This window comes from Nomascus leucogenys, chromosome 14 (genome assembly GCF_006542625.1).
Source record: "Nomascus leucogenys isolate Asia chromosome 14, Asia_NLE_v1, whole genome shotgun sequence".
NCBI classification, from domain to species: Eukaryota; Metazoa; Chordata; class Mammalia; order Primates; family Hylobatidae; genus Nomascus; species Nomascus leucogenys.
Window position 1 is genome coordinate 46,243,832 of NC_044394.1, and position 26,380 is coordinate 46,270,211.

The 26,380-nt window shown below is 53.2% G+C and overlaps 2 protein-coding genes across 12 annotated transcripts; one reads left to right on the top strand and one right to left on the bottom strand.

Moving 5' to 3' along the window:
* The first annotated feature begins 589 nt into the window (after window positions 1–589).
* On the top strand, window positions 590–13,415 carry LOC100593421 (fumarylacetoacetate hydrolase domain-containing protein 2B). 4 transcript variants are annotated; one of them, XM_030826944.1, is made up of 9 exons: window positions 590–755; window positions 3,733–3,992; window positions 5,131–5,347; window positions 9,236–9,295; window positions 9,573–9,735; window positions 11,165–11,273; window positions 11,406–11,493; window positions 12,702–12,779; window positions 12,924–13,415. In XM_030826944.1, the coding sequence occupies exons 2-8, from the start codon at window positions 3,748–3,750 to the stop codon at window positions 12,768–12,770; spliced, it is 951 nt and encodes a 316-aa protein (XP_030682804.1). In that variant the 5' UTR covers window positions 590–755; window positions 3,733–3,747; the 3' UTR covers window positions 12,771–12,779; window positions 12,924–13,415. The 4 variants fall into 4 exon arrangements, with proteins under 4 accessions (XP_030682804.1, XP_030682805.1, XP_030682803.1 ...); XM_030826945.1 differs by having other exon boundaries at window positions 13,022–13,415; XM_030826943.1 differs by having other exon boundaries at window positions 12,702–13,415.
* LOC115838220 (glycerol-3-phosphate acyltransferase 2, mitochondrial) lies at window positions 11,974–25,920 on the bottom strand. Of its 8 annotated transcripts, none has more exons than XM_030826936.1 (22): window positions 24,798–25,191; window positions 22,321–22,389; window positions 22,058–22,171; window positions 21,288–21,361; window positions 20,768–20,872; window positions 20,430–20,558; window positions 18,006–18,105; window positions 17,433–17,566; window positions 17,021–17,120; window positions 16,711–16,923; window positions 16,197–16,319; window positions 15,942–16,024; window positions 15,498–15,616; window positions 14,794–14,864; window positions 14,449–14,707; window positions 14,211–14,359; window positions 13,945–14,022; window positions 13,339–13,470; window positions 13,136–13,256; window positions 12,988–13,053; window positions 12,696–12,751; window positions 11,974–12,303 (listed from the first exon to the last, which is right to left on the bottom strand). In XM_030826936.1, exons 2-22 carry the CDS (start codon window positions 22,381–22,383, stop codon window positions 12,187–12,189), a joined length of 2,406 nt encoding a protein of 801 aa, XP_030682796.1. In that variant the 5' UTR covers window positions 22,384–22,389; window positions 24,798–25,191; the 3' UTR covers window positions 11,974–12,186. The 8 variants fall into 8 exon arrangements, with proteins under 8 accessions (XP_030682796.1, XP_030682798.1, XP_030682794.1 ...); XM_030826938.1 differs by having other exon boundaries at window positions 13,349–13,470; window positions 22,321–22,440; XM_030826934.1 differs by having other exon boundaries at window positions 22,321–22,440.
* Window positions 25,921–26,380: the final 460 nt, after the last annotated feature.

Here is a 26,380-nt window from a genome sequence, read left to right on the forward strand (position 1 = left end):
GTTCAGCCGCCGGTCCCTGCAAGCCTGCCCTCTGCAGGGGATGGAGCCCCGTTTCCCCACTTCCCCACCTGCGCCCAGCAGTGCAGGTGAAGGCCTGGCTGCTGAGAGTGGCTGGGAAACGCTGCGCTTTGGGGTCAGGAATGCCAGCTCCACTACTCACCGCCTGTGCCACCCTGGGAAAACAGCTCTGGCCCCAGGTTCTCCATAAGTAAAACAGGGGCAGTCATCCCTCCTCTCCTCAACTATATAAGTCAGAATCAGAAGCCACAAATCATTCTCTGCCACCCAGCACGCTGCCTTGGTCTCCTCCACCACTTTCCCCAGCAATGGGAACGGCGCCAGGCCCAGAACAGGGCCGAGACCGGATGAGGCCAGCGAAGCGCCCAGGGACAAACTTTCAGGCAGCGCCCACTCTCGGGCTCGGGCAATTGCAGGGTCCCTCCGAGAGCGAGCGTCTCCAGAGAACGCGGCCGGCGCCTGGCTGTGCCCTGAGCCTGAAGAGTCCCCGGAACCGCCCGCCCCGCGATGGGCCCGCCCCTCTGGGATTGGTGGCCTGCAAGGGGCGGTTGCCTGTGACGTCACCGGACGCGCCCGCTTCTCGCTGGAGTGCTCACCGAGCGGCCGTGGGTTCGCCGCTGCTGCATTTCCCCGGTTGGCTGCGGTCACTGGTGCCAGTGCTCAGGCGCCCGCTGCCCTTGACCTCCCGCCCCGCGAGCCCTAACTCAGCGCAGGAGGACCGGCTGCCGCCGCCGCAGGTAGACCAAGCCTGGCTGGGTTAGGCGAGTAGGGTGTCCCTGGCGCAGGTCTCCCGCGGAGGGCAGAACTAGAACAAGGTCCCCGGCCGTTTCCGACCACACGGATGGGGCAGACCCATCTAAGCCCTCACTGATTGCAGGGGACGAAGCTGGGCATATGGGGAAACTGGGGGTTTCCAGGCGAGTGGACGGTGGGATGGGATCCGACGTGCACACCCACGTTTCAGGCTACTGTTTCCACCTCATGTCGCCGCCCCTTTGATTATGGACTCTTGCAGAGCTGGATTGAGCTCGGGCTGTGTGACAGTGGTTGTTGCAGAAGCCCCAGGGCCACCTTCTGACTAGTACCTTGGGCACCTGACGTCATCCCTTTGAGTCTCAGTGTCCTCTTCTGTAAGGTGAGGGCGCTCTACCGGAGGGGATTGCTGTAAGGTTGGAATGAACCTGCATGTGTGTCATGTGGGAAGGGAACAGTCAGTGGTGCCTGGGGTTCTCTTGGAGAGCTGGTAACCAGCCTCCTCCCTGAGGCAACAGCCAGAGGGCGCCTGTAGTTTCCCCACGCATGGCTGTTAGCAGTTACGGCCTCTGGAGGATCTCCTGTGGGAGGTCCCTACTTCTCACTACAATCTTGAGGGCCTTTAGAGGATTTCCTATGGAAGGCCCCCACTTCTTACCACAACATTCTGGGTTAAAATGTCCTTGGTAGGAAGATGGCGCTGAAGCTAGATTTTCTTGCTTGCATTACAAGCTTCTGAACCAAGGACTTCAATGTTACCTGGACTTGGATTCACATCCCAGCTCCTTCCCCTCCTAGCTCTAGGACTGTGTAACCTTGGGCAAATCCCTTAACCTCTTTAAGCCTTAACTGTTTCATCTGTAAAATGGGACTAACAGTACCTACCTTCCACAAGTGTCAAGAATTAAATCAGGCCGGGCGCGGTGGCTCACGCTTATAATACCAACACTTTGGGAGGCCAAGGCGGGCGGATAACAAGGTCAGGAGATTGAGACCATCCTGGCTAACACAGTGAAACACCGTCTCTACTAAAATACAAAAATTAGCCGGGCATGGCGGCGTGCGCCTGTGGTCTCAGCTGCTGGGGAGGCTGAGGCAGGAGAATGGCGTGAACCAGAGAGGCAGAGCTTGCAGTGAGCCAAGATCGCGCCACTGCACTCCAGCCTGGGTAATAGAGTGAGACTCCATCTCAAAAAAAAAAAAAAAAAAAGAATTAAATCAGACATTGTCGGTAGAGCACTTAATAGTTGGCATTCAGTGGCAGCAGTTACTGTTATGTTAGCATGTGGAGTGTCTGAGTGTGTGCACTTTGGCTCAAACAGCCTTTTGACAGTGGCACAGTTGGTGCTTGTGTAAGATAGCAGGGCAGAGAAGTCAAAACCCTCGGTTTTCTAGTCAAACTGGCGGGCCACAACAGTGGTGACCTAAGTCTAATGAGTCTTTAACTGAACAAGGCAGATTGAATCTCCAGGTGAGGACCAAGAGTCTGGGGATCAGCTGCCTCCACATTTTTAAGCATAGAAGGCTGTACAATACAAACAGCCTTTGCCGTAAGAGCAAGGAACCATTCAGGGAAGGCACCATGTGGTAAGGAATAGAGGCCAGACTTGGATTAAGAACAAAACAAAAGAATAGTGTTTGTCTTTAAGTGGAGGCTTGGACTCAAAACAGGACCTGAGCTCTGTAGATAATTTTTTTTTTTTTTTTTTTTTCTGTTGCCTGGGCTGGAGTGCCGTTGGCATGTTCTTGGCTCACTGCAACCTCCACCTCCTGTGTTCAAGTGATTCTCGTGTCTCAGCTTCCCTAGTAGCTGGGATTACAGGCACCCGCCACCAGTCCTGGCTAATTTTTTTTGCATTTTTAGGGGAGACAGGGTTTCACCATGTTGGCCAGGCTGGTCTTGAACTCCTGACGTCAAGTGATCCACCCACCTCGACCTCCCAAAGTGCTAGGGATTTCAGGTGTGAGCCACTGCGCCTGGCCCTTGTGGATACTTTCTAGGTGATTTGAGGAGGAAACGCACAGCCATGTCTTCTGAAGTTAACAAGCACTAAGCTTTCCCCAGTAGTGAAATGTCAAGCCCCTGCTTCTGTCACTTATTTGTTCATTCAGCAGAAAATCACTGAGAGCCTTCTGTGCACCAGGCACAGTGCTGGGCAGTGAAAGAGACAGACATGTGCCCTGGATCCAGGGAGGAGATGACCAAGTGATGGCTGTCAGGCCCAGACTTTGCTGTTTGTCTGCAGCCTCTTCCCTCAGGCAACTTGTTCTCTATCAGGAGAAATGAAATAATTATTATCTGGAGAGGCAGGTGGGGGCGCTGCTCCTAGAAGACAGGGACAGCCTGGTAGAGGTTCTAGCTTGATCATGTGAGCAGTGGAAACCATTTTAAATAGGAGGTTAACAGGAACAAAATAGCATTTAAAAAATTGCTTATGGCCGCTGTGAAGCCAGTTTCACCAGCGTCACTTGCCCATGCTGGGCTGCCACCCAGCTAATTCCTGGTCCTGCTCATTTAGCCCAGCTCAGCTCACATCGCTTCCTCAAGAAACTAGACAAGGGTAGGGCCCCTAACCATCTTCACAGCACTAGTCCTGATAGCTGAATCTTACGTCACTTGTTAACATCTGTGACCTGTGCAGGGAGAATGGCAGGGCTGAGCTTGACCTACATTGTTTCCCCAATACCTACAGCAGAGCCAAGCACAGTGGGAACTTTCAGAAAGCACTGGTTGAAGGAACCCTGGAATCCCTGGGACTTACTGCGTAGCATGTAGTAGTTGCTCCTCTAGAAAAGTTTCACCTTATGAAGTATAGCAGGGTAAAATACAAGCCTGGACCACTTCCCATGTGGTACGCAGGGAACGGTTGATGGGGCAAAGGGCCTTGGGCTGTAGCCCTAGGAATTTCAGGGATCCTGATGATGGCTCTGGGATCCTCTGTCTCCTGGATCCTGGGTTTTTCTCTGCAGGCTCTGATGCTGGTGTCTTGTAGAAGAAGGTTGCTCACAGCTCTGCTGCAGGCTCAGAAGTGGCCCTTTCAACCCTCCAGAGACATGAGACTAGTGCAGTTCCAGGCACCTCACCTGCTGGGGCCTCACTTGGGCCTGGAGACAGGGAATGGTGGAGGGGTTATCAACCTCAATGCCTTTGACCCCACACTCCCGAAGACGATGACACAGTTCCTAGAGCAGGGAGAGGCCACCCTCTCAGTGGCAAGAAGGTAAGTAAGTGGGCAGCATCGCCCTGACGCATTTGCCCTGGTCCCCCCGCACCCTCCCCGCTCTGGGAAACAGCACCAGCAGGTAGCTCTTTTGCAAGGGAGCAGAGTAACCCCACCTTTCCTCTTCTCCCATTCTCTTAAAAGATCCTTAGAAATCTTATATAATAACATCTTCAGTTTTCAGAGGAGAAAACTGAGACCTAGGGGAGGTGATTAACAATTTCAAGGCCATACATTTGGTGCTGGAACCAGGGCTCTATACTTCATCACACTACCTCCTCTGGGAATGAAATTCTGGACTGACTGATGGGTCTGGGCCCAGGGGTCCTAAAAGGCATCTTATGCAGCTGGGGGAGTGATATAGACTCCCAGCTCCTGCAGGGAGAGAGGACTGCAAGGAGGTTTTCTATAAGACTGTTGCTTCCTGGGTTTGGACTAGATTAAGTGAGAGTGTCCCTGAAGCCTGGACCCCTATAGAATCTGGTCTAAGGAGCTGATGAACAATAAATTAAAAATACTTTAAGATGTCATTTTCATCTATTAAAATGGGAAGAAAATACAAATGTTTCACAGCTCACAGTATTAACAGTATGTTCCCATATTGCCATGTTCTGCAAAGATTGGAAACCTCCGTGCCCCTCATTAGGGACTTGGGTATATCTCTATAGAGCAGTAATATGCAGCCACAAGAAATAAAGAGGACACTCTATGTATTGTTACATATTGCTAAGGAGAGATCTCCAAAATCAATTGTCTTTTTAAAAGGTGTAACTAGTGTGCTACATTTGCATACAAAAGGGTGGGAGAAGAATATCCATAGAGTAGCTGCGAAGAGCCAGGGGAACGGGGTAACCAGAAGGGGAAAGGGAGACCTTTCCATGTGTTCCAGTTTGTATCTTTTACATGGACATGCGTTACCTAAGGGGGAGAGGAAATCAACACTGGATAAATAAAAGCCCTGCTCTGATAGCAAAGGACAATAGCTGGGCCTGATTTTCACACTGACTCTGATGGTTGATAGAGCTAGGAAATAGATTTCAAAAAGCAAAACCTGTAGCTGCTGCAGCATCTGCCCAGCCTGCCCGGGATTGCCGACCTGTTCCCAGCCAGACCCTCTCACCTGCGCTGGTCTCTACAGAGCCTTGGCTGCCCAGTTGCCAGTCCTACCACGGTCGGAGGTAACCTTCCTGGCTCCAGTCACACGGCCAGATAAGGTGGTGTGTGTGGGCATGAATTATGTGGACCACTGCAAAGAACAGAACGTGCCCGTGCCCAAGGAGCCCATCATCTTCAGCAAGTTTGCCAGCTCCATCGTGGGGCCCTATGATGAGGTGGTCCTCCCACCACAGAGCCAGGTCAGTGTCTCCCCACTGCCCTCCCTAGTCACTGGGCCCATCACAAGGGCATTCTGAGCTCAGTATTCAGCGTACTGGAGCCACCTCTCGCTCAATAGTGCATTCAACAGAAACTCTACAGGATTATACACACAGTAGTAACACTGGCCTTGGAAAAAAAGTTAATGTACATGTTTTCCTGATGACAAAAGCAATACACCTTCACTGTAGATAAAATAGAGATAAACGTTTAAAAATTACGTCACCCATAATCCCTGCCCAGGGCTTGCAATATTAATGTTTTGCTGTCTACCTTCCCAGTGTTTCTCCACTCCTGTATACTTTTATACTGTACATATACTTACCTTTTACTTAAGACTCCATCAGGAGCATTTTTTCATGCCATTAAATATTCTCCGTGACATATTTAGGTTACCATGGAGTTTTGTGTTGTACAGGGTAGTTTATATTCCTGAGTTCCTTACTGCTGGATAGTTGTTTCTAGTTTCTATAAATAAATGTCACAATGAACATCCTTATGTAGAACAGACTTTGCATGTCCATTAATATATTATTATTTCCTTTTTTTTTTTTTTTTTTCAGACAGTCTTTCTCTGTTGCCAGGCTGGAGTGCAGTGGTACAATCTTGGTTCACTGCAACCTCCGCCTCCTGGGTTCAAGTGATTCTCCTGCCTCAGCCTCCCGAGTAGCTGGGACTACAGGTGCATGCCACCACGCCCAGCTAATTTTTGTATTTTTAGTGGAGATGGGGTTTTACCATGTTGGCCAGGATAGTCTCGATCTCTTGGCCTTGTGATCTGCCCGCCTCAGCCTCCCAAAGTGCTGGGATTACAGGTGTGAGTCACCACACCCGGCCTTATTATTTCCTTTGAATAAACTCTTAGGATTTGAATATTATCAGACTATAGGCAGTATTTCAAAACTCTTGAGAAAATCTGCCAATTGTCCTTTAAGCAAATTGTAAAAGCAACTTACACATCCATTGTTAACGTATATACACTGGTTACTTCTCCTCTCAAATTTTTATTTTAGAAATGTCTTGGGAATTATAGAAAAGCTGAAAACATAATACAGTGAATGCTCATATACTTTTCACCTGGTTTCACTGTAGACATTTTGCTGTATTTGCTTTCTCTCCCTTGCCCTCTCCCTGCCCTTCACATGGCAAACACACTTTTTTTTTTTTGGCAAGGGGTGGGGTGGAGACATTTTAAAACACATTGCAAATATTGTCATAAAAACTTAAATAGACATCTTATAAGGACAACGGCTTGCATGACCATACCATTATCACAACCAAGAAAATTAACTTGAATGATATTTAATATGAAATCTAATTGCCCCAAAGATGACTTTTAATACGGTTACTTTGTTGCTCTGTGATCAACCAAGGCCACACACTATATTCAGTTATATCTCTTTAGTAGTTTTAACCTAAAACAGGGTTCCATAGACTTTTTCTTAAAGGGCTGTATTAGTCTGTTTTCATGCTGCTGATAAAGACATATCCGAGACTGGGCAATTTACAAAAGAAAGAGGTTTAATTGGACTTACAGTTCCACATGGCTAGGGAAGCCTCACAATCATGGCAGAAGGCAAGGAGGAGCAAGTCATCTTACATGGGTAGCAGCAGGCAGAAAAGAGCTTGTGCAGAGAAACTCCCGTTTTTAAAACTATCAGATCTCATGAGACCCATTCACTATCATGAGAACAGCACGGGAAAGACCTGCCCCCATGATTCAGTCATCTCCCACCAGGTCCCTCCCACAACACCTTCGAATGAGAGGAGCTACAAGTTTGAGATTTGGGTAGGGAAACAGCTAAACCATATTGAGGGCCAATTAGTAAATATTATGCTTTGAGTGTCATATGGTGTGTTTTGCAACAATTCAACTCTGCTGTTATAGTGTGAAAACCACCAGGGATGAAATGAATGATGGGTTTCCAATCAAACTTGATTATAGCAGATGGTGAGCTGGCCATAGTTTGCCAACTCCTGATCTCAAACAATCCCCCCTGCCCTTTCCTTGAAGAATCCAGTTGTCTCATAGCATATTTCACATCCTGGGTTTGTCTGGTTGTCTCTTCATGATTAGTGTCAGGGTAAGCATTTTTATCAAGAGATCTACAAAGATGTTATACATTTCCCATTGCATCCGACTGGGAGGCTTATGTCAGTGGTCCCAGAATTTGGCCACTTGGTTTAGCTGGCGTTCACTAGGTCCCTCCATTGTGAAGATGCATTTCCATTTTTGTAATTAATAAGCAATCTGTGGGTGGTAGTTTGAGATCACGTAACTATCTTATTGCCCCATAGACTCTCATCCAGGGATCCTGCAGTCATCCTTACTGAATCCATTATTGCATTGGGGGATGAAGAACAATGACTTTTCTATTCTTTTCTTTTTTTGTGTGTGTGATGGAGTCTTACTCTATCACCCAGGCTGGAATGTAGTGGCACCATCTTAGCTCACTGCAACCACTTCCTCCCAGGTTCAAGCAATTCTCCTGCCTCAGCCTCCCTAGTAGCTGGGATTACAGTAGCACCACCACACACGGCTAATTTTTTGTATTTCTAGTAGAGATGGGGTTTCACCATGTTGGCCAGACTGGTCTTGAACTCCTCACCTCAGGTGATCCACCTGCCTCAGCCTCCCAAAGTGCTGGGATTACGGGCATGAGCCACCGCGCCCGGCCAAGAACAATGATTTTTCTAAATCATGCCATTTTTATTAGCTGGCATTCTTCTACCAAAAAAGTCTGGCCGGACACGTTGGCTCATGCCTGAAATCCCAGCACTTTGGGAGGCTGAGGCGGGTGGATCATGAGGTCAGGAGATCGAGACCATCCTGGCTAACACGGTGAAACCCCGTCTCTACTAAAAATACAAAAAATTAGCCAGGCGTGGTGGCAGGTGCCTGTAGTCCCAGCTACTCGGGAGGCTGAGGCAAGAGAATGGCGTGAACCCGGGAGGCGGAGCTTGCAGTGGGCCGAGATCGCACCACTGCACTCCAGCCTGGGCAACAGAGCGAGACTCCGTCTCAAAAGAAAAAAAGCTGCCTCCCTCTTTATTCCTGTGTCTTCAATATCACTGTGAATTCCTTTTTGTTTTTATTCAATTGGTTGTAATCCATCACATTCTTCAGGTGACCTCAGTTTGGCCAATGAGGGACCTTCGAGTTTGCTCCATCCCCAAGCTTTCTGGCCAAGACGTTCCAGGCTCATCGTGTACTGTCTGTCTTGGACCAAGGAACCTGGTGCTCCTTAGTGGGGAGTGGTATTAGAGACCAACATCTGGATGTCAGGTGTACTTATACCAACTCTGGTTATTATTAGAAAGAGCCACCAATTTTAAAGGCCAAATTATATCTATTTTATAGTGTATTTTATGGATTATGGGAGAGGCTGAGCATTTTTTCATGTTTTGTGGCCATGTCTGTTACCTTTTTGTGAATTGCTTACTCAAGTCCTTTGTGGGATGTCAATCTTTCTCTTACTAAAGTGAGTTAATAGATTAAAACACTTAGAATAGTGCCTGACACACAGTAAGGTTACATATTGCTAGGGGATATTACTTCGTATTTATCCTTTGATAAAAGTATCCAGAGTGACTTTTAAACTCAGTGCCCTGGACAGGTGTTGTTCTTCTGCAGTCACAGTGGTGTGGGGACCTGTGCCTGCATCCCATGATGCTGTCTGCCACTGCCCAAAATGTATGGGTCTACAAGTCACACCTCCCTTGTCATTCACTTGGCTCTGGTTCGTGGTGATGGCAAACATGGGATGGCAGCCAAGCCATACTGACAGAGATCCACGGCGTACAGCCTCTGAGCATAGATAATAGGCCCCGAAGCCACTGCGGCTCACTGTTCCTCTCCCACCCTACAGGAGGTAGATTGGGAAGTGGAGCTGGCTGTGGTCATTGGAAAGAAAAGCAAGCACATCAAGGTGAGGTGGAAAGGGTGGGCTCCCAGGCCAGAGCGCAGCAGAGGCCCCAGCTCCTGCCTCTCCTAGTTCTGACCTCGCTCACCAACACACGTTGCCAGGTGTCCCTGACACTAGGAAGCAGTCAGCCTCCTTGCTCCCTGACACTGCCTTGCCTTTCACCCACCTTTGGCTGGCTCTGGCTACTAACATAGGATAACAGCTTTGAGATCCCTTGCCATAGGTGTTGGTGTCACCCGTGATCTAACCTCCTGTATGGCCAAATCCCCTACCCCCATAGGCCACAGATGCCATGGCCCACGTGGCCGGCTTCACTGTGGCTCATGACGTGAGTGCTCGTGACTGGCTAACGAGACGCAATGGGAAACAGTGGCTGCTGGGAAAAACCTTCGACACCTTCTGCCCTCTGGGCCCTGCCTTGGTGACCAAGGACAGTGTAGCAGGTATGTCCCTGGTCCCTGCCCCCTTGTACCTACCATTGCACAGATGAACAGCCCTCCAGGGAGGAGCATGGGTTCAGGTACATGTGGCACCTGCCCTCCCTGGCTGCCCTTTCACTGCTGACTCCATGCAGGGCAAATCTCTTATCCTCAGCCACCAGTTCTCCCATGGGCTTCCTTCCCAAGCCCCCTAGAGGGAACACAACTGCAGAGGATGTGAAACTGCATGCATGAAGTAAATTACAAAGAGCACTGAGCTCATGGGTGGATCAGGCTTCCTGTGGCTGCCACCATTTGAAACAATCTAAGTTGAGCGTCATGGAGCATAGCTATCCCAAGGCCCAGGCATTTTCCACACTATAAGAGATGAAAGCCAGTGTGACTCACCCAGCCACTGTGGAAACACAACAGCATTGACCACACACAGTGAGGAGACAGCGCCAGGACGGAGGCAGTGTGCCAGAGGGCAGAGTGCAGCCTCTTAACACACAGCCACCCACAACTGTGGTGGAGGTGGGGGGTGTCCACGTGGGCCAGCCATGCCAAGATACCAAAGACCCCAGTGCCTCACAGCACCCCGTGCAGAGTCCTCGGCAAAGTTAAATTGTGTTTCAGCTGCTCTACTTAAGGGGGGTAGAACACTAAGACCACCACCAACAGTTAAAAGTGCAGGTTAGCCAGGATGTTCTTACAGTAATCCATCCCCTGCCAGCATCTGGTACACAAGGCTTCTCTGTCCTGGCTGGAACCATTGCCTCACTGCTTTATAGATGCTGAGTCTTTTTTTTTTTTTTTTTTTGGCATGGTCTTACTGTGTCACCTAGGCTGGAGTGCAGTGGCCCAATCCCAGCTCACTGAAGCCTCAACCTCCTGGGTTCAAGCAGTCCTCCCGCCTCAGCTTCCTGAGTAGCTGGGACTATAAGCACGAACCACCACACCTGACTAATGTTTTTATTATTTTTCATAGAGACAAGCACTCACTATGTTACCCAGGCTGGTTTTGAACTCCTAAGCTTAATCAGTTCTCACCTGCTTTGCCCTCCCAAAGTGCTATGATTACAGGTGTGAGCCACACTTGGTGCTGCCCAGGAGTCATTTTTGTATCTACAGGTGTCATCCTATGCTGTACACAGATGCCCCTTTCTTTTTTCCAAGGCAAAAACCCTAGCCATTTTTCTCTTCCCCTTCAGAGTCTGGAACATCCTCTCAACTCATCCAAGTGACTACTGCTTGGTACTCTTCGTGGGGATGCGGGGAGGCCTGAGAAGGCCAATGTCCATACAGAAAGTTCTAACACAGAGCAGAGTCAATGTCGGCACAAAGCCCTTTCACCTGCCAAGTCATGAAGCCCCCACTACAGTTGTGTTTGTAAAATATTGGGGAGTTGGAGGGGGAAAAGGAATAACTCCAAGGTACCATCTTTGCATTTCAGATCCACACAACTTAAAGATCTGCTGCCGAGTGAACGGGGAAGTGGTCCAGAGCAGCAACACCAACCAGATGGTATTCAAGACAGAGGACCTGATAGCCTGGGTCTCCCAGTGAGTGACGGGCTGTGCTGCCAGCCCCGGTCCACCTGCCACATATGTGGAGGCCGACCTGAGCCCTCCACCTTTGGCTGTGGCCACCTCAGCCAGCCCCTGGTCTCACTGGGTCCTTTTGCTTTGCTCCAGGTTTGTCACCTTTTACCCAGGGGATGTCATCCTGACTGGGACTCCCCCAGGTGTTGGTGTATTCAGGAAACCTCCTGTCTTTCTCAAGGTAGGTTAGCAAAAAGCAAAGAGAGCAAGGGCCCCAAAGGCCTGGCAGGCTTGGCTCAGACTTGAGAAGTACAGGCTTGTGTACGTGTGTCTGACGGAAGGACTGACACACTCATGGCCTGCTCTGTTGCAGAAGGGGGATGAAGTCCAGTGTGAGATTGAAGAACTAGGTGTCATCATCAACAAGGTGGTGTGATGGCTCCTGCAAAGGCCCTGCACGTAGGATGGGGGCATCTGCTCCCACTCAGCCTAGCCCAGGGAAAGTCCCAGTGACAGGTGTGGGCAGGCGCCAGCCCTGCAAGCTGCCTCTTCTCAGTAGAAGGGAGAAGGACAGAACTATCTTCAATAAATTCATCGGGTCAAAGCAGCAGCTTGGCTTCTGCTGTTTGTTTTCTTTTGGGCTTTGTTTCATGGGACAAGTTGGGGCATTTTGTGGGACTCGGGAAGAAGAGAGTAAATACACACACATACGCCAAAAAGATGCTGCTGGGCTTGGGAAAAGACAACTCATCTGGTCCCCTTGTTTATCACATCAAAGGAGGGAGAAAGCAAGAGATGGCAAGGGACACTCAAGCCTCAATGATTATATTTATAGACCAGCTAAGGGTTTGCAGCCTCCTTTCTGTCTTCTGGCTCTAGGACACAGCTGTGTTCTGGGGCTGAGAAGTCTCGGCACAGGCTCCTCCTCACAGTTCTAGCTACAAATAAACTGCCGGATGAACTGTTCTAGTTTTTCTTGATTGTCCCAGCTGGCAAAAGTAGGGGACAGGTGGAGCCTGGGCCCTGCAGGGCTCGGTGTCTGCTGCAGAACCTGGGCCATGGAAGATGGGCTGTGAGTGTGCTCACCACAGGGACTGTGTCCACATGGCCCAGGGGCCAGGCCTGTCCCCCAGAAACCTGCCTTGAGACCTCTGGCCCCTTAGACTTCAGTGTTTCAGTGCAAATGCTGCCTCAAAGCAGCCCCAATACCCCACCTAGAAGGATGAGCCAGTGATCTGGGAGACCAAGAGGCAGGAAACCATCCCACCTTCTCCAACCCATCACCACATCTGTTGCTGGAAGACACCAAGTAAATCCCAGGGTTTTAATGAGGCACCATCAGGCCAGCCCTGTGGGGTGATGGGGACATAGCTGGGTTTCCCTGAGCCACTCTATTGGGGTGGGAGCAGGGGGACAGAAGATGGTGACACTGGCTCCTCTCACCCCTAGGTCTCTGAAGGTCCAGATAGCACTGATGGCGAGCTTTGGGTCCGCACACTCTGGAGAGGAGAGAAGTGAAGGCTCTAGGTAGGGAGGACAGGGAGCCACTGGGCACAGGCTTCTCTCCTCTTGTTTAAAGAAGCCCAGGGAGGGATAGAGCTCAGACTGGACAGAAGACCCTCTGTACTCTGCAGCCCGCCTTCTTAGAGTTGGGTTGTTACTGTCCAGCAGGGGGCAGCAGCCACCAGCAAACACCCCTGCCTCTGGGAGCCTGGGCTGACTGATTGGGACTCACCAAAGCTCCCTTCTTCCTGGGCGGTGGCCTGCAGGAACTGGAACAGCTGCTCTGTGTAGCCCGACTCTGCAGAAGAGAGAAGACCTAGACCTGGCGCCCAGCACAGACAGAGCCTGCCTCAAGGACTGCAAGGGAACAAGGGCCTCACCAGTATCCGGCAGCTGGCCCTGGCGGAGGAAGGCGGCAGCCTGTGCAAAGGCCTTGAGCAGCGGGCTGAGCAGGCGGCAGAGGAAGAGAAAGAAATCTGGGCAGTGTGACTGCTGGCTGAGCTGGAGGGGAAAGGCCGGGGTGAGTGCAGCTCCCCACCGCCTCCCTACCACCTCCCTCCAGGGGCAGCTTTTTGAAACACACCCTGAAGTACCGGCCCTCGGCCTCTTCGAAGTCATCACTGTCACTATCAGTAAAGTCCCCACTCAGTTTCCACAGCAGCTTTCTGCTCAATCGCTGTCGCCCTGTGTCACAAGCTGGCCAGGAGCCTGGGGTCTAGGGGCCGTGGAGACACTGTTCTCTGACAAGCTGGCCAGGGATCAACCCTACACCCCCGGACCAGGTACATGCAGGTGAAACCAGTAAAAGCACACCTAGAGACCCAAGAGGATGGCCAGAGCCATGCCCCAGCACCTGCTGGGCCAACTTGCAGAGTGAGAGGAAGTGAATTCCCACCCTCAAGGGCAGTAGCCCTGTGGCCAAGAAATGTGGGGAGCAGGAGGTATGCAGAGAACCTCAGAGGCACACATGTCCAGTGCTATCCAGAGAGAACACACACAGAACCGGGGCATAGGTGGCCATATCCCAAGGTACAGGGAGCAGAGGTGCGAGCTAGGCTTCCCCACTGCAAAGCCAGGGGCTGCCCACCCCCACAGCACACACAGGGCAGAGGAGGAGCCTGGGGCAGCTGGCACTCAGGGTGGGAAGCTGTCTCCAGGCAGGGATCTTGTCTCCAACTGCCCTGCCTACCTCCTCAGCAACCAGGAGCCCGCACTGGATGAGCCGGTCCAGCACCTCCTGACAGTAGCAGTAGGAAGACTGGCAGGGCTGGGGAGAAAAAGGCACACATATGGCCTCAGGAGAGCCAGGCACATGGGCAGGGGCCTAGCCAAAGCTGGACAAGGTCAGACCTACTACCCAAGAGGTTTCAGAGGTAGGGCTTGGGCAGGGATGGGCCATTCCTACCACCAAGAAGGGAAGGCCTAGGACCAAGTGGGCGGTAGGGGAGGCCTGACCTTTAGCAGCAGCAGGTCTTGCGGCAGCAGGTGCATCAGCAACAGGATCTGGCGGTACAGCTCATTCTGGCTCAGCAGCAATATACCCTGCAGCTCCCAGGGCCCCTGGGGTGGCATTCTGCCTGCCAGCAGCGCCCGCACTGCACAGGCTGGGGGAGGAGGGTCCATTAAGAGGAAGGAGCTGTACCCTTCACCCCTGCACACACGTCCCACCTACCCCGTGCACCTCAAGACTCACCACCCACAGCCTCGCTCAGGAAGACGGGCAGCAGCTCAGCACTCAGCTGTGCCAGGTGCGTGAGGCCTGGGCCAGGCCGCGGCATCACCAGCAAGTCGCCCTGGCGGATGCGCAGCAGGGCCACATGCGCCCGCAGCAGGCTCAGTGAGTGCTGCAGCAGGCTCCGCAGCTGCCCAGAGAAGCCTACATCAAAGCCACGCAACAGTATCTCCTCTGTCAGCCAGGAGAACTCCCCCAGGAGCTGCGACAGGAACACGCCCTGGGTAGGCAGAGCAGGGCTGAGCAGCAGGGCCACACATCCCCACCCCCCCACCACCCAGGTCCCCACCACATTGCACCCCCTACCTTCTGGTGCTTGAAGAGCAGCAGCGTCGCCATGATGGCCGTGCTCATCACCGCAGAGCTCCCCACACTGGCTGGAGTGGGGCAGGGCAGGGGGTGGAGATGCTGGTCGGGTTGAGGCCCAGCAGCCTGGTCCCTCCATTATCTGGCAAGTCTTCCTAGCCACACATCCCAACTCCACCCCAGGGATGAGGAACGTACACCCGGAGCAGTGGTGTTTATCACACACAGGCTGAGAGCCAGGCCAGGAGCTCGGGGCTTTCCCTGGATCTCATTGTGGGGCCCACACACCAACCCACAGCGTCTACTAGAGGGGCACTGAAGAAGATACAGATGGATCTCCCTATAAGAGCCCTCTGCCGAGGCGCTGTGCTAAGCCCCTTACACATATCATTCCACTCAGTTAACACCATCCCCATGCAAAGCTAAGGAGACTCCGCTCAGAAGGCAGGGCTGGGTGTGGCCTTGGGGAAGCAGCTGCAGCCATCTTTGTGCATGCACTTAGCTGCTCCCTCATGACGGCCCTGGCTGCCTGCTCCTCCTGTAGGAGGAAGGTTCCATTCTTCTTCAGATGTCCCCGAGGTACCACAGAAGGCCTCAGGTGCAGACACTCACTTGGAATGGAGAACCCTGGTGACTGGCTGACCCCGAGAGAGGGCATGGTTCAGTGACCCACCCGCAAAGGCCCAGATCTGGTTTACCCTCACCACTCAGGACATGACAGCTCAGTCTCCTGACCAGGAGCTGGTCCTCTTCCTTGAGGGCCAGGAGAGGCCCAGTTATGGGGGTCCACTCCTGCTCCTTCTCAGTGTCTGGGACAGCAGTACTGAGATAGAGACACAGATGACAGGATGAAGGGTCCAAACACAAAAACAGCTTGTGAGAACGCCTAGAGCTTTCTAAAAGGTGAGGGTGTTTCCCCCTCCCAGCCCCAGGACAGAGATGGCTTCTATAACCCCCAGTCCCATCCAGGCCTCTGTGCCATATCCCACACTCAGACTGTTGGCAAGGTAAGTGCCTGGAACTATTCTAGATGACCCCAGGATATTTGATGAGGGAGGGCTGTTAGTGTGTGTATATGGGGGATACATAAGCTGGTGCTGAAGGGCTGCTTGCCTTGCCCCTGAGACCGCACCCTCCCATGCCCCTACCATTGGCCCAGCACGATGGGCTGCAGTAGCTGCTCCAGGGTCTGCCTGCTGCCCCAGCAGCTTCTGGCACTGGCGATGTATTCCTGCCCAGGAGAAGGCTCTTAGGTGGCCTGCTCGGGCCCACCAGGAAACCTGCACACAGCCCATTGGAAGTAGGCAAAGCTATCCCTGCAGTGGCTTTGAGGGCCAGGCTCCCAAAAGGCCCAGGACACACCTCCCCTAGGTACTCCCAGCCTTCCCCAGCTGGCTCCCTACCTGCAGGGAAAAGGGCTGAGCTAGGTGAACCCGGGAGCAGATCCGGCGGCTGCAGCCCCAGCGGCTCCACAGGCTACGTAGGACAGCCAGAGCTCCTGTCCACAGCCCCAGGGGGGCTGAGGCCTGCAAGGAGGGAGAGGATAACTATACTCGCCAAGGACACTGCTCTCAGGCAGACATCAGGGCTGCCCACCCATCCTGGTCTCCAGAGGTATCCTCTGGTCCCACTCTGCTCAGTTTTATCTCAGGCCCAAACTGGTGTGTGAACTTGTCCCAAACTCCTCTTTTCTTATCCATGACACAGGAAAAATCCCTCCCTATCAAGGTCTTCAGAGGATGAAATGAGATGATGGTAATGGCCTTGACAGGTGCTGCCAGATGATTGTAAGGACGATTACTTTGTGCCCCCCGCAGCCCTAAGAGGGGCTCAGCCACAGAACACGATATTGTGCCTCATGTCTGGAGCTGGTGTCCACCTAGGGGCCCAAGGGGCTGGAGGGTCTCACATTCTCACATGGTCTATGTCACATGGTGCATCCGGAACCAGGTCATAGGTGACGGCCACTGGTACCAGCAGAGCATCTGGGACGATGCCCATCTGGACTGCCTGCACCACAAACCCCACCCAAGCCTGGCCCAGGGCTGACAGCCGTGGCCCCAGAGCCCCAGGAGGTTCCTCCAGGAAGATAAGCAGGGGCTGCCCACTAACCAGCAGCTGCTCTATGACCTGGAATAGGAGGGGTCAGAGGGGGTGTTAAGGCCAGAGCAGAAACAGACCCCTGTCCCCTTAGCCTGGCCCATATGTAACCACTGGGGGCACTCACCGCCTGGACCACAGCCCTTGCAAGGAGCCCCTCAGAGCTGTCCAGGGAGAGGTTGGCCTCTGGGGGCAGGAAAAGCCCCCCAAGCTTCCTCAGCAGAGCTCTGTGGGACATAGGGCAGAGCCTGATAAGGAAAGGGGCTCTGGAGATGTAAATGAATAAGGGGCTAGTGAGAGTCTCAGCTCCCCCACGGCCAACCTGTGTCCTACTTGAATACCCTGAGGCGAAGCCATGGCCCTAGGCCCTGTGGCTGACACCTCCACCTAAGCCCCACAGGCTAGACTGCTGTATGGCTCGGAACACAGAGGCCAGGAAGAGGGTCTTTAGCAGGGAGCTGCTGCCAACACACCCCAATACACATCCCGCCCCAGCCTGAGACTACTCCCACGTATGTCTAGAGGAAAAAGGTTTTTACCTGAGGGCAGGGGAGCAGGCACGGGAGTCCCAGGCCACATGGAGCACACCCAGGCCCTGGGAGAGCAGCACAAAGGGCAGCAGGATCCCGTCCAGGAGGGTTTTGTGAGTAGAGAGGAGGACAAGCGGCGAGCCCTGCTCCGGGGAGAGCCAGAGGGAAGTGCCAACCTGCCCTACCCTGAGGACACAGGCAGCCAAAGACCCAGGGCAGCCCCAGAGGGAGGTACAGTTCAGCTGCAGTGTTCTTCCTCTGAGCACATTTCCCAAAAGCAAAGGAGGCTTTAGACAACTTTTAAGGTAACTGCGCTGATGCCCTGACGTAATGGTTGTTAAGACCGTGATGGAAAGACGTTAGAGGAAACCCCGTGGGAACAGGGCCGTGAGACATAAAGGGAAGGTCGGCAAAGAGCAGGGGATTTTTCCCACCAGCTGACGGGGACTGGACTGCTGTATGGCTGGGAGCAGAGAGGCCAGGAAGCAGGACCAGATGGGGACTGCTCCTGACTTAAGGGCTTGGCCCAGCCTCTGCCCTTCTGCTCCCACCATCCCCATCCCAATGGAGGGCGGGCCTTACTGCCTGGGCGGCCTTCTGGACCATCTTCATCTGACCCTTGTGGAGCTGCACATTCAGGAAGAGGCAGTTCAGGAACCGCAGCAGCGCCCAGCTGAACAGCCTGGGGAGGGACACCAGGCCTGAGGTGCGGCAAGGAGTGACGCTCGGCCCGTGGCACTTGGAGGGCCGCCCAGTGCTCCTTAGGGCAGGCCCCACCACTATCCTCACTTCACAGAAGAGGAAAGTGAGGCTCAGGGAAGCTACAGAACTGCTTCCTGGTAGTGAACGCTAAGAAGTAGCAGTGCTGGGACTGGAAGTTCTGACACCACAGTTCATGCCCACCAGACACTGCTACTCTCCCACGACCTCATGGTGCAGCTGCCTCACATCAGAATCAGAGCATCTGCCTCAATTTACCCTAAAGGAGACTAGAGGACCAAGCCTCTCACCAGGCAGAACCCAGCCTGGTCTTTGCAATCTACCAGAAAAGGTGAAATAAAAAGGAAGGATTAGTGATAGAAGAAGGAAAGGGGATAACTGCAGGGGCAAAATCCGTGGTGGGCAGGTGGGTGGGGTTGTCCCTCCAGCCCAACAGGAGGACAAGCTCTATTTATTTTTTAGGACAAGGTCTTGCTCTGTTGCCCAGGCTGAAGTGCAATGGGCTCACTACAACCTCTGCCTCCTGGGCTCAAGTGATCCTCCCACCTCAGCCTCTCAAGTATCTAGGACCACAGGCATGCAACACTGTACCCGGCTAATTTTTTGGAAAGACAAGTTTGCCCAGGCTGGTCTTGAGCTCTTGGGTGATCCACCCCGCTCAGCCTCCCACAGTGCTGATATTACAGGTGTGAGCCACTGCACCGGCATAGGACCAGCTTTAATTTAGGACAGACACATAGCTGTAGTAGCAGGGAAATGTGGAGGATTAGCAGCCAGTCCCCATGTGATGGCTTTTATCTTTCTGTAAAGCATGAGATGGGGAATCAGTTGACAGTGGATAAGTCTAAAAAGGAACAGGCTAGGTGGGAGCTCTGGAGGGTGCCATGTGTCCCTGTGACATTTGCACTTAGCAAAGAAACCAGTCCACGGGTGTGTGTTTCTCTGGCAACACTGGGCTGCTCAGGTGCAAAGAGAAGGTAGCGGGGGGTCATGCTCATGACTCCCTCACAAGAGCATTATTAGAACCCTGAGCCTGCAATCTCAGCTAGGCTCAGAGGGAAGGAAACACAGAAAGGGAGGCTGATGGCTGATCTCAAGGTAGGCAGATCAAGGGACTAGAAATCTTAACAAAGTCAAGGAATTGTCACAGCAGAGGGCTGGTCAAGGTCACCAACAACCCCTACTTTCTGTCTTTGCTCAGTTAGCCACTCAGCACATTCAAGACAGCTGAGCTTGACGCATGCTGCCACAAAGCCCACCTGCACTCAGGGACTCATTCATCTCCTTGGCTTTAAACACCATCTGTATGCTAAAGCTTTGCAGTGTCTCTGGCTCCAACCTCTCTTCTGAGCTCCAGGCTCCTATATGCAACTGCCTCCTCAGTGTCTCCACAAGCATGTCAGGTACCAAAACTCTCTGTCCAAACTACCTTTTTGGGCCAACTCACTTCTCCCAAAGCCTGTTCTCTGTCCATACCACCGGAAAGTAGGCTAGAAATGGGGCTGTCCTGTAACTTCTCCTTCCCTCGCTGCCCCTGTTCCCACCGTCCAATCCCTCAGTGAGTCCTGTTAATATCACCTCGACCTCTCAACCCACTTTTCAACCTCTACTGTCCACCATGATCTCTCACCTGGATTAACAAAAGAGCCTTCCAGGTGCCCTTCTGGTCTCCACTCTTGACCCCAATTCATGATGTCGTCACTTCCCACTTAAAACCTTGCAACTGGTTTTCACTGCACTTGGAGATCTGGTGCAAGTTTGCACAGCCTTACATGATTTGATCCCTTCTGCCTCTCGACTTCACCTCCCACAGCTCTCGACCCCCCACTTGCTGGCTTCTAACCATGTCAGCTTCTTGAGCAAACCTAGTCCTTTCCTGCCCAGGGCCAAACAAAGCTCAGGCTATTCCCTCTAGCAAGACTGTTCCCCTCATTCTTGTACCCACAAGCCTGGCTCCTTTTCTTCCTCTCGGCTCTGGCTTACAGCCTCTTCGTCCCCTTCCTGGTATTCTGTCTCAGCCCTGTTCCTTCCTTCTTGCAGCCACGCGTATCTCTGTTTACCCCTCCATTTCCCTGGAACAGTGCGCTGCATCTAACATAAGCTCAGACCTGTGCTGGGAAATGTGGGGATGGGAGGCGGTGGTGAAGGCAGGCTGCAGCCCACTCTGGTAAACACTATCCAGCAACCCAGGAGGAGAGTCCAGCACTTCCCCAAGCCCGGCCAACACCCACTCTCCAGAAGGACAGAGTCCCCAGCCCAAGGGTGAGTGCCCCTCAGCACAGTTACCTGACCAGGAAGGGACGGGGTGGAGCCTGGATGTGACCCAGGATGCGCTGTACCTCCTTCTTCACAAGATCGGGCACCTGGCCTTCCCCAGCACCTCCTGGGACCCTCCCTGAGAGGAGGTTCTGCACCCTGTGAGGGGGTTGGAAGGAGTGGTATGAGGCTGCAGCAGGGCACGGCCTCCAGTCTTCACTCTCCTCCTTAAGGAAGGGTCCCAGGCAAAGCTCATGCTCTAGAAGCCTTGCCCCAGCCAGGCCTCTCAACCACCCCTACCTAGTGTCATTGCCATCCCATTCAGGATCCCAGAAATGCCAGCCAGACCTCACTCTCTGCCTCCTCACCCGGTGCTTTCCATGATCTTCTGTGGGGCATCCTGGCAGGGGGAGATGTGCTGCTCCAGGGACCACAGGAAATAGCAGAGCCTCCGAACCAGCCAGCCCCGAAACCTGGGCACAGCTCCCAGAGCAGGAGGGAAGATCCTTCAGAGAGGGTCCACCTCCACTAGGACTCACAGAAGGCTATTCAGTCAGAAAGGGACCACACCCCAGACCCATGTACTAGGAACACCTGAGCAGGAAGAGGAACTGCCTGTCCATCTGTGCCCCTTTCCAACCCCTCACCCTGCTGAGTCGGGTACAGGTTCACAGCCTGAAACACGGTGGGCAATCCATACATGCTCACAGAAGGAACTGCAGGAGAGCTCCAAGTCTGCCCCTCCCTGCAGGCTTGTGTATGGAACAGAGGACGGGGCCCTTCTTTCTCTATCAGAGGAAGAAAATGGCACCAAAAAAGCAGGGCCCCAGCAGCCCTGCACCCAAGGGGCCCTGTCCCCAAGCCTGCTCCATCCTTAGCTCTGACTACCTCGTGTTCTCCTCCTTCACCAGGATCACATTGCAGAAGCCTAGGTCCGTTATGCTTCTGTGGAAGAGGGACTCCTGCAAGAGAAGGGGAGAGACAGCATGTCCTGGGGGGCCTTTGCAAACTGGCAAAGAAACGTCCCTGTACTGCCCCTCTGGCTCTGTCTGGTGGCCTGCTAAGTCTTCCAGGAGAAAAGATTACAGCACAGTATTTCGCAAAAGGTGTTTGACCCCAGATCCTAGGCTGGCTCAGGAAAAAGGGGCCCATGCTCAAAACTGAAGTGCTGTACCCTGTACAGAATCACCCTCTTTCAGAATGGCATATGAAAGTCTCCAGGAAGTTATCTTAATAGCAGAGGACACATAGTCCGGGTCTCTATGAGAAATCTGTGCCCCCTCACCACCATCACATGACATGAACCAAAAAAGAGGTCTTCAAGCATGCGCTGAGTGCTGGGCAAGTCTGAGTGGGTGATGTCCGCAAAACTGAACAACAAAACTGACACAGGCATGATGAGAACCCAGCCCTCTGGGCACACCCTACCACCACTTAGGCCCCTCTGTACTTCTCCCACCCAACCCTCCCAGGCCTGGGAACAAGCCACCGCCCAACCATACAACCAATACTAGTGCATCCATTCCCCTGAAAGATAGAAGCAGAGGCATGGGGCAGGGAAGAGCCAAGCTTGCAGGGACATAAAGGAAGCAGCTTCCCAGAGCTTCAGCTCTCAGAACCAAGCTTCCTGGTTGGGGCCTGGCCCTACCATCACTCACCCAGCTCTTCGGGGTGCAGGTCTGGCAACAGCGACCCACAAAGGGGCGATATTTCCCCAGGAATGGGGTGACAGATGCCAGCTTCATCCCAAAGCTTGAGGACCACAGGCTAGTCTGGAAAGGGTGATGAGGAGAGATGAGAGGACTCAAAGTCCTTGGCAGGAGAGAGGGAAAGATGTAGCAACTGAGGCCCTAGGAGTGAGCGGCACAGCAGAAGAGTGGCAGAGCAGAGGGGATTTGAGGAATGGGAGGAGCCACAGTACCTCTCGGTCACTGGGGCTGCTCCTTGGCTGAGTTTGGCATCTGCCTTCCAACATGGTGGCCATGAGAGCCTAGAAGAACCATGAACCAGTCACCTCTGGCACTCTCCTCCCCACAGAAACCTGAGCCAGGGAAAGGTGCACGGATGGGGCCATAAGAATCTGAACCATAATCCAGGGCCTCCTGCGGTAACTGCAACCCCCTATCACAGGACAGACAGATATCACTTCAGCCATTAGTGATGAGGAGAACCTAGGCTGGAAACTAGGGGCTGGCTCAGATTAAGGTCCTGCCCCAAACCCAACTGGTCCCACAAAGGAGCCAGCTGTCCTCGAAAGGTCTCACAGTATCCAGGTCAGGGCCCTCCTCAGGCCAACATGACGGGGATCCATTGTCTTACCATCCACACCCACCCGGCCATCTCCTAGCACAGATGGGGGCTGTACCGGAGATGCTGATCCTTTCTGTGCAGAGGGAAAGAATGAGGGCTGGATTGGAAGGAAGGAGGCACGAGACTGCCAAGGAGGAAGAAGACTATCGCCATGAGGCCACCAGGTCCTACTCAGCTGCCCTTCCCCTCCCCACCAGGAGACAGCTCTGTAACCACCCAAACATTATGGGAATGTGGGCTGGCTAATAGAAGAGGGACAACTCAGGGTCAGAACACAGTGGCCTACTCACAAGGAATGAGCATCTAGTTGGGGACAAGATAGGTTTTTCCACAATCACTCCTCTCGCACATTAACGTTCTCCACAGAAGACACCACTTGTATCTCCTCAGCCCCTCCTTCCCACCACAATATTTCCCTGAACTAATAAATATCTATGTTCCTTCAAACAGCACTGAATGCCTCCTGGCTCAAAAATTGGGGCCTAAAAGCCCCTCTTCCCTATTTCTCAGCACTACCCTGATGAGTGGGCTGGTCTAATCATGTTTCCTCATCCCCACCACACTTTGATCAGGCCCATCTAGGAGCCTCTCCCTTCCCAGCCACCCACCCAATTCTGCCCAGGGTTCTAAGTCCATGATGCTTCTGGAACACACTCTAAGCCCTTTCTCTCCTCTTTGGGTTCCCCAGCCCAAGCCTGCCGGGCAAAAAGCCATTCGAAGCCCTCCTCCAGGGCTATGGTTTCATCTCCCTATGTGGTCAGAGTGTCCTGAGGGCACGGGCTCATCTCTGTATGTCCAGCCGTCCGCCCTGCATGCAAGAGGGAACCAGGAAGAGCCAGCTGACCCACGGTAACTTCCTCCCAAGAATTCTCCAGGCGTGTTCCTCCTTTCCCCCAGTCAGCTCAGTTTCCAGCCATGAAGCCAAGCAGTAATGGCATCAGGATCCCTGCAGTGCCCAGGGTCTGGGAGGCCACGGGAGGCTCATCCCAAAGGCACTCTGGTATCTTGAAAATGTTCACATAGCCCTGTTCACAGACACATGGTACAGGAAGCCTACAAACCCAGGCCCACTTTGCAAGGAGGGTGTCTGTCCCCTAACTGCAGACCATCCCCAACCCCCAAATCCAACCCCATTAGATCTGTGCTAGCTCTACGGAAGCAGAGTCAAAGCCATGGCAACGGGTTATTCCCATCTGCCAATTAACGACACAGCTCAGGACTCCTACAGCAGAGGATGCAAACTGGCACCCCGAGGGCAAATTCAACTCATAGATACATACATATATATATATACACATATACACACACACACACACACACACACACATATGTATATACACACATATACTTCTTTGACTATACAACGTGCTAAAACCTTATGATGTAAAACCAACGTTCAACAGCAGAGGGCTTGTTATATATACGTTTTTTTTTTTTAAAATCAAGGTTTCTAGTCGCGGTTGTAATGAAAAAGCTGAGCTCTGGCGTCTCTGAGCACACACCCCACAGGGCCCAGCTGGCCGCCACTGTCCCTTTAGCCCGACAGCAGGAGCCCTCCCGTTTGCCTCCACCTTATCACTGACACCTGAGCCTGTGCACATCTTGAGCGTCCAGCCCTTGATCAAGGGTAAATCTCTAAACCTGCCCCCGTTTGGAATGCTTGTGCCCTAAAGAGAGCCGCAAGAGAACTTCACCTTCCGGCTCTGCTCAAACATGGCCTCAGCACCCCACAGCCCCCGCCCAGGGCCCCTCAGGCCTCAGCTCCCTCGTCAGACCCGTGGCAGGCGCTCCCCGAGCTACCCCAATATATGCGAAGGGCACCTGCCCCACATCAGGTCCTGGATGCCCCTCTGGATGTAGGGGAACGGAACGCCGAGGAAGAGGCAAAGCGGGGCTCTCCGCAACACCATGCCCCACAAGGACTCATTCCCGCCACAGGCTCCGCATGGCCGGCGCTCCCTCCCTTTGGACTTCCGCCCAGTCCCCAACACGCCGCTCAGACCAGGCTCTTGAAGCAGGAAAGCCCCTGGATGATCCCGGTCCGCTTCTGACCTGGCCTCACCGGGGAGCGACCACCGCGCCTCTCACCTCACACCAGCCGCCAACTCCCGCCAAAGCAGCAGCTCCGAAAAGCCGCCGGAAGGCGTTGACTTCCCAACGGAAGGAGCGGATTGCCCACCTCAGCGCGTCCGGCTAAAAGGCAGCCCCGAGAGCCAATTGGGATGTGCGCTGGTCCAGAAGCCCCGCCCTGCGCCCCGTGCTCTGGGGCACTCGAGGTGGCCACATGATCCGTGCTCTCGGGATGGCCTGCTCCGTTTTCCAGTCGGCCCTTGCCCACGGTAGGAGGGGAGTACTGCAGGCGGACACGAGGCCTCGGGTGCCCGAGCTTCGAGCAGGGACTCAGGCCAGATTCTGATTAAAGAGGTTATCCCAGGGCTCACGCTCCTCCAAGCTGGGGTTCAGGCTTTAGCAAAATTCCGAGCTGGGGACAATTAGAAAGGAGAGAAGATCATCAAGAGACAGTTGCAGTCATGAAAAACAAGTCAGGCCTCCCAGTGTCATTTCCTTTGTTAATGTGAAGCCTAGACCACAGTCCGCGACCTCCCGCAGCCGCGAGGTGCCGAGGTTTCCGCTGGGCCTGTGGCCAGTGTGTTCACTCGTGTGGTTATTTGATTAAGACCTGACTCCTGTCTCGGCCCTAAGCTCCGCGTGTACAAAGACCTTATGGGTTCATTCACGTTGTAACTGTGTTCCCAGCACCCAGCAGGAGACCAGCCAGTGGGAGGCAGGCAGTACAGAACAGATGAACGTGCGAATGACTGTGCTCTCTGTTCCTGCCCCCATGGAATGAGCCAGCCTGACATGCCAGAGGATTCCACAGTTCCAGAGCATGTGACACACGTGTGCCGGAGCAGAGCCACACATGAGCCTGGCGGGGCCCAAGAGAGGACAGAACGTGTTCACATCCTCCCTCGTCTCTGACTCACCAGCCCTGATGTGACTCCCACACCCTGCCCCTCCGGGATGTAGCCTTTCTCTCCCTTTGTGCCGTTTTGTGTCTATCCAGGCTGTGTGTGCATCCACTCACCTTCACTGGGATTTGCAACGTCCTCCCGGTACCTGCAGAATCCATTTTGTACCCCATCTTACCTTTCTTTTGTATCAGGGTGCCTGTCCACATCGAGATCCTGAGACTCTGATGCTGAAAAACGAAAAATACAGACTTTGATTTCGAAGTTGTAAGTTACCTCCTAAGAGTGCAGACTTGAATTTACCGAGGGCTGACGCCCCTTAGTTCTGGGAACACCATCTGTACAGGCAGTTGAGTGTTGTGATTGTGAACAGGCCCCCACCTCTTAAGGAGTTCTCCTGCTGAGAAGTAGCCCCAAGGCAGAGAATTTAGACTAGAAGATTGCATGGACTGACTGTAGAGACGAGGCCTGGCATCTCACAGAGTTCAGCTGTCAGATGTGCTGCTTCTTCGGAAGAAACAGATTTTGTTATGATGGTGGTGGTTGTTTGCTGCAATTTGGATATTTGAAAAGAATCATCCCTCTCAGACCCAGATTGGGCCACCGAGGACTCAGTGTGCTCTTACTCCTTCAAGCAGTTTGCAGGAGAGGCAGAGCTGCAATGCAGCAAGACCTGTAGGCCAGCTGCCATACACACTG